We start from the raw sequence: 12,864 nt of genomic DNA on the forward strand, positions 1-12,864 counted from the left end.
TTCAAGTTAATTTGCTTTAAATGCTCAATGACCTTTGTTATTTTCACCATTTCATGCCTTTTACTTGTCTTATGTAGGTATGTTAAATGTAATTTTGTATATCTGCCTAAAAATAGTCTAGGTAGGGTATTTTGCAACATTTTACCTGAAAAATCTGTAACATGGTTTTGGATCTCACTCTTGCGCTTTTTGTACTCTTTCAATGCAGGACGTCAGCTGTTTCATTATTACAAAATGACTGATTTGGGTCAGAATTGCTCTAAAGCAGAAATAATATCAGAAGAATGAAAAAACCCACTCATGATCTATAAGTTTGCTATACAGTAGCTGTATGTGCAGCAATGAAAATAACATTACGGAACTCTTAAACTATGTAGTTTGCAGAGTAGCTGAAGCCCCCTGCAATGACGTGTCTATTTTGCCAGATGACTAAAGACCAGCTTAATTTGTATAAAATGAGAAACATTGCTGTTTTCCAGCCTGTTGTTATTCAGTGCTACGTCGTGATCCAAGTAAAAGTGACTGTGTGACCTATAGTTTCCAAAGGCTCTACAGATGTGGCATAAATAAGTGGTAAGAATGGCACAGTAGAATTACAACAGCTGTGTTCCTTTCTCACATAAATTTGTGATCAGACCTTTGAACTGGTTATGTTGAGGAAGATTTCAGTTCCCTGTGAGATCACATTAGCTGCATTGATAGCAAGGTCAACCCGTGCATCTCTTCAAGATTTTGCTTTGTCTTTTACCTCTCAGGTTGGCACAAGAGTATGTAGGAATGGACAGCCCACTTGCTGAGGATATACTAAGCCCCAGTTCTGCAGAGATGAGACCTGGTGAGAAAAGCTGTTACTCATTTTCTTAATTATACTTTTTCCCCTTGGCATTTAATTATGCAGTGAGAAGGATGTTTCCGTGTTGGTACAAATCCGTTCAGCATTAATAAGAAGAGTGCTAAGTTCGCTTTATTTAGTTTATTTTCTTCTTCACTTGAGAAAGGATAATTGTAGTGTGCCATTTTCTCTTGTACATTGTTGTCATCACTCATTTAGTCCTCATGAAGTTTAAATAGTGTCTGTTATTTATCTCATACTTGACTACTATCTAAGTGAACTAAATTAGCGTTAGAGTACTTCAGACAGAACAGCTTGAAATGTGCTACACAATGCAGTGGCAAGGGGCAAAGCCATGCCTAGCTTTTGCCTGTTGAAGACTTCTTTTATTTAAGACTGATTAAGAAACTCAGAGTTGTTTTTTTTTTCCCGTCCCTGTATTGAATAAGCTGTTGTAGACACAGCTCCTTGCAAATTGGCACCATTCAAATAGCACCAAGTGCATAAGAAAACAAGTATTTACAGGGGATTTTCATTCATACGAGTTTTTCCAGGATCCAGCAACATCTTGGTTCGTAACTCATTTTATATATTGCTCTTTAAATTCTTAAATATTGTGGGTCAGAGCATGTCCAAGGCTCGATTCTTGTTTGATGGCAAAAAAGTGAATCTGGGTTTCTTGTTATTGAAGAGCTCCCAGCTAAATCTACCATTCCTGTTGATGTTGATTTCTTTAAACATTAATGTTGATACTTGTGGTTTATGTTGGGTAATCTTAAACTGCTTGATGTTACTAAAATTGATCTGTCCCAGTGTGTTTGAGTATGATTCTTAAGTATCTGGGAGATGAGGAGATAAAGTTTTTTCCTCTTTTTTTTTTTTTTTCTCCAGAACCTCCCAATTCTCTTGATCTTAATCGTTCCCGTCCCAGAAGGATAAAGCTCGCTGCTCCAAATATCAATCTCTCTTTGGACCACAGTGACGGGTCTGTTTTTCTCTCTGATGATAATTTGGATACACCAGATGAAATTGACATCAATGTAGATGACCTTGACACGCCTGATGAAGCAGACTCTTTTGAATACACTGGGCAAGGTAATGTTGTAGATTATAAACGTAGAGTTCATCTGTTTCTTTACTGCTTACATGATCAGTCTCATGTCTGTCAGACTATGAATACAGTTTAAGCATGTGAGTTAATGCTAAGCATCCCAATATTTTTACTGTCTGCTTTTTCTTAACCTTTCTTCCCCTGTGTGAACTAATACATTTCTACTAATGTGGAGTACAGAAAGACATGGTACAGCTGATCAAATAAAATAAGAATAGCTACCTAGAGAGAATCAAATTCAAAGTCCTGTCATTGTCCAGTACCATGGGACTTGTCTGAAAAAAGTAATCAAGAAGGGGAAAGCAGTTGCTTGTTGTAGAGAACGCTAAAGCTAATGGAAAGCAGTTGCTTGTTGTAGAGAGCACTATAGCTAACTGCACCTTCATGCAGGTCTGTCCAGCTCTGGATTACAGTTACATCAGTGTGGCATGATAAAGCTAGCCTGGGTGATGGAACAACAGAATTCCTCATTTCACTGATGTAAATATGCTTTCTCAGCAGGGCCAGTTGTATAGATACACCCTGAAGTGTGCAATGGATACTTCGCTCTTCCTTCGCATATTAATGATTTTCTTTCACATGGTGTAAAAAGTTTTACACTGTCTTACTCAATTTACTTACCCTCACGGTGTATGGAATAACATGCTAACACTTACTCCTTGCTAGTACCTTAAGAGCCATGTGAGAACTTTACTCACTAATGTAAATACATAAAGATCATGAGATAATTGAGGGGAAAATGAGTGTGACTGTTTTACAATTTACAACAGAAACTTTTAAAATGCATCAATTTAAACTGCATTTTCCCCTTGCATTTAAATTCTCTGTTGCTAGTGAGGTCACTATGATTTAAAAATTGTATGCGCTTTTGAGCATACAGGAACAGTTGCATCAGCTTAAGTGATACCGCCAAAGAGGCATCACTGTGTACTCAATCATGCATGAGTGTCTTTAATGTCACTTCTTACTAGAAAGCAGATTGCCTTATGGATAGGTGCAGAGTAGAGTGGTGTGTTGTTTGATGGTTAGAATGTTTTGTAGCAAAGCTTAAAACTAACACACACATGCTTACACTAGAGCAGTGTGCACTTGCGGTTTTAGACTGTTGTGTAACCACTGTGTGAGCAAAAATCTGTCTACAGTGGAACAGAGTGGAACTTGCATTTAAGCCCTACAGTAAATACATTAAACTCCAGTGATTTTGGTGGCAGTTGTATTTCTGTCAAGCATTCCTCTTAAGCTTTTTTTTGCTGCTTTCTAAATGTGATAATTCATTCAATTGCTAAAACTGCACAAGCTTCCCCAAGCTCCTCAAGGTGAAGGACTCAAGGTGCCTGTGGTTTTGGTGATGTTTTTGCAGTTGTGTCATTTGATTTTTTTTTTTACATACTTAATTGGCAAAATGCCCTCCACTTAGATGAGCCAGGAACAGAGGGTAGAAAAGGAAAAAAAAAAATCATTTTATCACAATAAGCCAGCAATAAAATTAGTGGCTGTGTATATTACATGAATCATAGCTAAGAGTAGTCACAGAACTAGGGCAGAATGGTTTAATTGCATCGTAAATAGCCTTTGTTACGTTTGTGTTTCTGTCACTCTACTGTTAACCACTATGCACTTTGCTGTTACCAGCACTCACGATCTCACACAGATCAGTGTTTCTAACTGGTGCCAAACCCAGGGAAGGAATTCCTGAGAGCATGTAGCTGTTGAGACTGTAGAGAACAGTGATTTTTAGCTTGTCATGCTCAGACTGGTGACAGTCCATTTGTACTGTGAAAGGCAACTGAGGAAAGAAGGCAAGACTGTTGTCATGATTCAGGGGTCCACCTCATCATTGGTAAACTGATAGCTCTGTAATACAAGAAATACTGAAACCCATTTGCTTAAAATGATGAAGAATCATCACAACTGCAACGTGCAAGAAAATGAGAGCAGAAATACTGAAGTACTTGTCTTAAATTAGCACCTGACTTGTTTAGGGTTGGTTCATCATCGGTTTCACAGGAAGACTTTTGTCACTAATACTTTATGTTTAAACATTCTCTTTCAGAACTTTTTTAGAAATGAGCTTTTTATGATTATTATATTAGTTGATGTTGCAGCACAAACAAACTAGTAGGCTGCAACGAGGCTTTTACAACACAGACAGAATCTAACCGACAGTATCTCCTTCCTCCAGAGGTCAGACCACAAGTTGACATAAAAATTGCACTTCTGAAAACCATACGGGCGTATAGATGAAGGTCTTCCCCAAAGCAGGGTTATTTGTAAAGTAAGAGTGTTTATTATTTTGTCTGCAGCTGTTTATTTCCTTTCTGAATTTCACACTGGTGCCTCTTTCTCTGCAAAATGAATACTCTAGGCCAGGGGACCTCAAACTACGGCCCGCGGGCCAGATACGGCCCCCCAGGGTCCTCAGTCCGGCCCCCGGTATTTACAGAACCCCCCTGCACCCCCCCCGCCCCTGCTGGGGGTTGGGGGGGGAACCAAGCAGCCGCAGATGGCTGCCTGCCACTGCATCCATGCACCAGCCCCCTGGTTAAAAAGTTTGAGGACCCCTGCTCTAAGCAGTAAAGCATAGCCACTTTTTCAGGAAGAAATGATCTAATACCATTTCTATGTCAAAATAATTCATTTGGCCAATTTCAGCATTGTAAGTTTTATCAGGCTCTCTTTTAGTTACTTTTCATCATTTGCAGTTTCACCACCAAAAAAGATATCAAAACCCAAATACAATTTCAGCATTAGTCTGCCAGTTACCTAGCCCACAGCCTCTTTTCACTAAAGTTGTTCTACCTGCTAATACTGGCATTTCCCCTCAGCCATGCTCATTCTACCCTCTGAGGAACCAGCTGACTAGGCAGTTCCCTAGGCTGTTCTGATAATCCCTTCTGTCTACTCTGAGAGCACCTGAGCTGCGTAATAGCATCCCATGGGGATCATCCTTAAAGTAATGGACCACTTTGTGGTGACCTCTCAAAGTTTGCATAGCTTGACTGCATGCATATAGTTTTCATATTGTTTCCCATGGTACCTTTAGAAAATATCATACAAAATTGCATTAAGATATCTAGGTTTGGAGGGAGCAGAGTTATGCATTTTGTAAGCTTATTTCCAGTGTCATGGAATATGTGGTATTTTAGAACTGAATGTTAAGTATATTATTAAATGTAGTGAGCATTGTACCCTGAGAATGCATGAATACATACTTCAGGTCCACAATATATAATTTACTGAGCAGCAACTGTTGAACTGATTTGAAATAGTACGCTTGAAAAAATATAACCTTTTGCAGTCTGTTCTTCTTCCTGACCTTAGATCTCCTCAAACTCCCTTTATTTGCTCTTCCTAAGGAAAAAAGACTTATGTAGTTATGTTTTATATACATGTGTGTATCTTCCATTCCTGTTTCCATTATCAACAGAGTTTGACTTGAATAAGGTTTTAACTCATTGGCTAGCTAGGCAGCGTGGCAGGAGATGAAGTATCACTACTTTCTTTACCCAGTTCCTGCCTGCTGGAATCTTGCAAGGAAATTGGTGATAGACTAAGCTTTTCTGCACATGGGAGAATCTGCCTCAGAGAGGGGACCTTCAGCCAATATTATTTCTTAATAATACATTGTATTAGGGACAGAAAATATAAGACAGGTGGCAGCAGAAATTCAGACTTAATTAGCTCTTCTATAACAATAAATGTGTGCTCAACCTAATATATATTTTTTTAAAGTTCAGAGCTTTTTTGTGTGTTTTGAGGAACTTGATATTCCTAACAGTTAGTAAAATTATTGATAGGTTTTAATGCAGAAATCAGTTTTACAAATTAAGTCAGTACATGTATGTGTATATACCTGTAGGTTCAGTGTGTGTAGCTATATGTGGTATCTACACAGTGTACTGTCTTATTCTGGATTTCATAAAGATAATTGATTTAATTCTTATGATAAACTGGTGTGTTTTAAGGCTCATGTACTTCCATTTGTGTGAGTAGTTCAAGAAGCAGCATTAATCAGAGAGGCATGCAAAGATAAACCAGTATAGCAAGGTTTGAGGACTTTTATGAAACATTGTGTTCTTTACTACTTCTTGTCAATTAGTTTAACTCTCAGATCTCTGGCATTTTCAAATAAGATGTCTGATTAGCTTTCTATGTACACACATGTCATTTTGTATCTCACTATGTATTTGTTTACTATTACCTCACTGACTTCTATGATTGAATTCTGCTCTTAGTTATGACTGCAGAGACAGAATACTACTTTAAAAAAGTTGATTTTGTTTACTTCAAACATGTATAGTGCATAAAATGTATGGAATCTTTACTATGAAGATATACTAATATGCTCACAGCCATATGGCAAAGGTGCTTCAGTAAGAATAATAGCACAAAAGAGGGATTTCTTCCTGCTGCGCACACCCCACCCCCCCCAGCCCCCCAGGGAAAATCAGTATGTTGTAACGCTAACTGAACGAGGAAATGAAATAATTCCAGCTGTGGACAGAATCACTTTTCATGTCACTTTCTCTCTAACCAGCCATTAAGTTTGAAAAACTGGAATGCAGTTGAATTTGTTAAGAGCCGTGGCATCAGTGTGCGATGGAAACATATTTTTTTTTAATTACTTCACAGCTTTTCTGAAACTAAGAGCATCCAGCAGAGAGGCTGGGCTATGAGACTTCATAGCCTCTTGTCAGCTGTACAGTTTATTTATTGTGATCATTGTGTCTGTGGACTACGTGTACCTGTTCCCTAACGGGTGCTGGTATGAATAGCCAGATTGCCTGGCTGCTCTGCACTTAATGTCTGGGAGGGAACTGGTATTTAACCTCAACCTAAAGGCCTTGGGGGAGGTGAATACTGTGCTTATATGAGGTCAGCATTATCTCATGACTGAAGCAGAGGAAGATGTCTGTTCTTCATATTTGCTGGTGCCAGATGTGAAGAGATTGGAGACAAACTGGGAGAAAGTTGATAAGATGTAGTTCTGTGGTAATTCCTCTCTAGACAAAAAGCATCTGTGTTCACTTTAATTCCATGTTTTGCTTTTTAATATAGTTCTCATACCTGCAGCACAAAGATTTTAAAAATCCTACAGTGTGGTACTTCTGGTGAGCAACTAATCAGCTTTAGTAACTGGATGCAAAACCCCTTTGGTGGTATTCTGCCTACTGTTCTTTTTATGGTCATAATGTTGAAAAAATTTAAATTTCATTGTAAAAAATGAGAAGTTCTCATTTACTAACTGTTAGATGATTAAATTCTGCTCTTATTTATATCAGTGCTGTCAAAATCCAGTTGGTTTCAGTCATCCATTTCAAAAGTAACAGGAAAAAATATTTAGAGCTTTTACAGGAAGATGCAATATATACAATTTTATTTTTCAGAAGAGCAGACTGCTACTAAGGAAGCATCACAGGAGTCTGAATCAATTCCAGAGTACACCGCTGAAGAGGAGCGAGAGGACAACAGGTTATGGAGAACAGTGGTTATTGGAGAGCAAGAACAAAGAATTGATATGAAAGTCATTGAACCTTACAAAAAGGTCATTTCACATGGAGGTAGGAAAACCCTGAATGCATTTTTTAGATTGTAAAAAAAACCCCATGCTTTATTGGGCATGATTATTTTCTATTTTAGTTCAGTTACCACACTGGCAATGTGAGAGGGAGTTTGTTTTTCAGCCGTGGCTGAAATCAACCCAGCTTTCAATCCAGTGTGGCAGTGACTACTGAGTATTCTAAATACAATGGAATTTCAGGAGCAATAAATACACTGATATACATGTGTCTGTCAGGAGCTATCTGATCATTGTAGGCTAAAACTGTCTTAAAGCAAGGAAAAAACTTGTCCTACGGGGGAAAAAAACCCCCAAAACTTTGTGTGGATTTTGGCAAAAACTTTTGCATGAGGAAGTACAGTGTGTGATTTTCTCAATGGCGTATGTGTGTGCAGAGATCTGAACAAGTACAGTGGCAAAAGAAGGAAAACAGTTTTCGCTCAGGCTTCTGTTAGTTTGGCTAAGCTCCTGATGTTGTTTTTCTGCCATTTATAGTTGTCAGTAGCTAGCATTTCACCAGCAACTGTTTTATGTTTTTTTCACATAATTTGTGAATTATTATCAAATAGCATATAAAAGAAAATATTTAAAGTAGAAAAATGACCTAATGTGCTTGCTGTATTGTTTCCTTTGCTCATCTGCTCCCTAACCTCCTCAGAGATTTTGTAGCTCTGGTGTTACTAGCACAATTCTGTATACATTAATTCAAAAGGATAAATATTACTGTAGATATTGAAGGAAGAAAATGAAGCAAAGCTTTCTAGGTGTAGTTTCCTTGGTGTCTCAGGTTTAGATTGTCTTTGGATTCTGTATGTTTGGGGGCAGTGTTTGCCAGCTCTTAAGGTATTAAGGATGAATTGTTCTATCCGGAAAAAAACGAGGCAGGTAACTTAGCATCTCAGAAGTAAGATTTGTGAGTTTGTATGAGGTTGCTTCTGTCACAGTGCTGCTGATCTGTAACTTCATTTAAAGGTTAATGTTTCCAGTATATTTGCACTGTTGAATCTCTATCTGGTAAAGGTGACATAAATTCATTTTGGCTAATCATATTACCTGAGGATGTGGTCCTCAAATTGCTCACCTACATTAAAAGCAGCTAAATGCAAGTCTACAGGTGTTCACAGTGGCCAGTGTGCAGAAAGTTTAGTCGGAATTGATAGACATTTAAACCTCCAAGCGTTTTCCCACTATAACACCACCATCAAAGATTTATGAATGTGATGACACTTCAGACACAGTTTAGCAAACAGACACAGATGGCGTAATTTAGGAAACAAACATAAAATATTTTGAGGCCTTGCTAATGGTGTTTGTTTATATATTTTTTTGTATGCTGTAAACTAGTCTAGGTACACTTGTGGGTGATAATTGTCACATACAGTTCCTACTAGATGCTGATGTATATGTTTATACCAGCTTTTATGAAAAATAAATACTAGTCACATGAGTGGAAAAGTAGCTCTTAATTGAGCACTGCTTAACTGTTGAACAAGGACTGGTTTCAGTGGCAGATATCTATGATGGCAGCTGTGAAGTACATAATAATGTACAGTTACCAGTGGGAGTCTAGGTCATTCAACTCAACTTCCAGTATGAAATAATCGGGATTCAAATTTTGTGTCTGGCATATTGTTTTGTCAGATTGCTCAAATCTAAGACAGAGAATGTTACATCTCCTTTGCTTTTGAATGGGTGCTGGTCAGTAACTTACCCATTATAGAACAAATGGTGTGTAGTGGTAAGTTTCAACCCACCACAGGCTAAATTGGAAGTTTGCCTGAAATCTGGCCATACCAAAGCAAGTTAAGGACTGGATTAAACTCTGTGTTTATGGAGTGGCAGACTGAGGATGTGGAAACGAAATCATTTTGGTGTATGGGTTATGGGAAAACTTTGGGCAGCTTGAACAGCTTCTGCGTTGTGGTGGCTAGACCTATTCTGTATGATGTTCCCTTTGGCAATACTTTAGTATATTCAGAGTGCTTTAGAGGGCCAGCAGTCTTCCCTTTAACCTCAGGATTAAGAACAGATTCTGGCTAAAATTAGGTAATTGGAAGTCGGGTCAAGCATCTCTTGATTATTCAGTGATCTACTGAACATTCCTCCCTGTCAAATGACAGATGACACCAAATGCAGAATCTAGATGGTAGCCACAAAATAGGAAAGGGGACAGTAGACTGGGCAGTCTAGGTGTGATGTTGCCTTCCATGTATGTTAATAGAGAAATTTCTAAGAGATCTGCTTCTTTGCATAGGCTGACTGACAATTTGGGGAAACACCTTTTCTGGCTTCTAGTGATGAACTAAAAAGCACTTTTGCCTTGAGTTGGCGTTCTTTGTCTACAAGCATGTGTAAGAAAAAGGGGCCTAGTTTTACTTGTGGGTTTTTCTTGTGTGTGCTCTTAGGTGGCATCTGCATATAATCACTTTGCTTTACATGAACTGCAGACTGTGCTGTGTAATATATTGGACACACCTGTCACAATGTGCTTTTGCTGCCAAACTTCTGAGCCAGCTGGACAGGCTACTTTATGGCAGCGTGATATAAATTGTCCTGAAAGTCTTTTAAGGATTTTTAAATTTATGGAAGGAAGGAAATCTCTTCCCTGTTTATAAAGCTGAGGGGGAAAGACTGCTTTGTTCTATTATGATTTAGCCGAGGGATGAGCTAGGATGGGATATGTGAAACCAGTACTGTCTCTTTGAAAGTATGTGAGTCTATTGAGAAGATGGAAATGTAACAGAGTAGTATTAAGTGATGAGGGTAGGAGGTGAAGTTCTTTGCTCTTTGTTTCTTTTGAGAAGAACAATACATTCCTTCATGTCAAACTCCTTAAAGGTGAAGGTGCTGAAAATAGGACTGGAGTGTTTTCCCTCTCCCTGTGTACATCTTTACTAGAGAGTGCAATGTTCCTCTTTGAATTTGATGTTGACATCTTCATTGGGACACCAAAATTATCACCCATGTCTTTTTTGCTTGTCCACATCCTCCAATAGGATGGAGAACAGCACTGTACTGTGGAGAAGAGAATGGACATATGCTGGGCTACTGTTATACGTGGCTTCTCTAGCTCTGGAAGCCTAGCTATAGATTAGCTGGCCCTTGGCCTCTGAGAGCCAGTAAAAAAGCTACTTCACAGTGCTGCGAAGACAGGAGATGCCAAGATCATGGGAGGATAGAGTAAAGGCTAAGGACAGAAAGGTTCCTGCAGTGTCACAATGATTCTTCAGTGGATGAGGTCTAGGCTAGCTAGCATTCTCAACTCAATGTTGGCATTACCATCAACAATATATATTATAATCTCATCCAATACATTATATTTAGTCAAATCTACCAAATCAAATTCAGAAAGAAAAAGGTCCAATGTAATCAATCCTTCAACAGGTTGCTTTGCTAAACCTTCATTTGAAACAGCATGGCTTGAGACAGGAGACTTACTTCTGACATGCACATTTTTCTTTCAGAAACTTATTTCTTTTGCTCACCATTGTAACTGGGGAAGCGGTGGTGTTCTTCAGTCCTTTAAGGAACAGCTGAGAGCCCTAAATGGAGAGTGCCTTAGTGCATGTCATTATGACTGGAATAATGTTGAGATTAACCAGCTATGGTTCTCCTTGGCATAGAAAACTTCATGAACAAGTACTTTGAAGCACCCATTTTGTCAGGGATTCTGGATTCTTTGAAGATCTTTACAAAGTCATGTAAGAAATTACTTCCTTGACATAGACATTATCTCCTTATTTCAGCTAGCTGAGACTCAGCTCAGATGTTGAGTGAGAAAGAAGAAAACAAAATAATCTCTCACTCTTCCCTGAATACCACACAGGGATCATGTATTATCTCTGACTTCCTATAGAGAATTTTGCGTGGCTTGGCTGGCTACAGTGCAAGAAGTTATATGGACATTTGAGTTAGGCTTGGATACTGCTGTCTAGTGTCCAAAAAGCACTGTTAAAGTCTTAAAAAATCTCCTTATGAAAGTGTTGTATAGGTGCTGGTATTATCCTTTTCTTTTTTCAGGATTGTGTTCCTATCTGAGGGATATTCAGGGTTTCCTTCACAAGCATTAGCATCTCCCTCATGGCTAGTTTCTCCTGACCTCTTTCGAAAGGCTTCCAAGTTGTTCTCTTAAGTATACCCAGCTTCTGTCTCTGTGCGTTGTTAGTGCTATCTACCTACGAGAATTTCTGTAGCATCTTTATAAATTGCTTCCTGACTGCATGTATCTTCTAACGATGCAGGAGTATTTTATATTTGTTGTTAATAACACAGAAATCGATAGCAGCTGCAAAGGACTTTGGAAAAGATTGACCAGCATTAATCTATCATGAAAGAAAATATTTTCCTTTGGGTAACAAGCAGCTGTCCTGGACCCCACAAGAGCAGTGCTGCAGTTTTAAGGGTTTGCAGCTATCGTTAGGCAGTGGCATAGCCCAGAGAATGCCAGTATTGGGCAGCTGGAGCGTCCAAGGTAAAAAAAGTATTTTATACAAAACTTGCAGTGAAGGATTTAACTAATCCCCAGAAGTATAGTGTGATGCATTTATAGTTTTAATATCCTGAGGCCATTAGAGCTGAACAAGCCAACTGAGACTGGATTGAGAGACTTCATGAACGTTAATCAAAAGATGCAGGATAACGAATGTAGGATATTTTCTTTAGCCCCTTATTCCTCAGTCTAAGGTGAACATTCAGCATATCATTGCCATAGAGATGCAGTGGACCAGGAGTTCAGGTAAGACTGTATTACTTACAAGGGTTTTTTTTGCTGGTCTCTATAAAAAGTTTACTAATAGTTGTGCTAAGTGTGGGGGTTTTTTTTTAGGAATTCAACATAACTGACTATTCTTCCTTATTGCTTGGTGAATAGTTCACGCATTTTTGGTTTTCTTCAGCACTAGACATAGTAGCTCCATTCCAGGATTTTGAGATTTTGATTTATCCTGTTAAGAGCCTTTGGCAAAAGCAAAAATGCCTTTTTGTTTTTTTCCACAGGATACTATGGTGATGGTCGGAATGCTATCATTGTGTTTGCAGCATGCTTCTTGCCAGACAGCAGTCGAACTGATTACAACTATGTCATGGAAAATCTTTTCCTGTGAGTGATATGTGAGCAATGTGACAGTCTTTTGAGTTAGTACTCACAATTATGTAGTGAGACATAACCTGTCTTTAATTATGAGGTAAACTTGGTCATTAGAGGGGGAGTGACTAGAATAACAAAGGAAACAGCAGTTTTAGATAAACTGCTCAGTGGAGTATTATTTCAGTATTCTTTACCTACTCACCATCCTAAATTAAGGTGTGTTTGTCAGGACTAAATCTAACTGTAGTACCTCCCAAAATGTCAAAGAATGCAGT

At 38.5% G+C, this 12,864-nt stretch overlaps 1 protein-coding gene across 6 annotated transcripts in view; it reads left to right on the top strand.

The window, feature by feature from the left end:
* PRUNE2 (prune homolog 2 with BCH domain) overlaps positions 1-12,864 on the top strand; it is a 144,457-nt gene that overhangs the window by 117,489 nt on the left and 14,104 nt on the right. For all 6 annotated transcript variants that reach the window (XM_037373799.1, XM_037373801.1, XM_037373800.1 and 3 more), the window contains 4 exons: positions 756-835; positions 1,724-1,927; positions 7,331-7,504; positions 12,499-12,601. In XM_037373799.1, the coding sequence (XP_037229696.1) occupies positions 756-835; positions 1,724-1,927; positions 7,331-7,504; positions 12,499-12,601 (561 nt within the window). The remainder of the gene's footprint in view (positions 1-755; positions 836-1,723; positions 1,928-7,330; positions 7,505-12,498; positions 12,602-12,864) is intronic.

The sequence above is a fragment of the Falco rusticolus genome, chromosome Z (genome assembly GCF_015220075.1).
Source record: "Falco rusticolus isolate bFalRus1 chromosome Z, bFalRus1.pri, whole genome shotgun sequence".
NCBI classification, from domain to species: domain Eukaryota; kingdom Metazoa; phylum Chordata; class Aves; order Falconiformes; family Falconidae; genus Falco; species Falco rusticolus.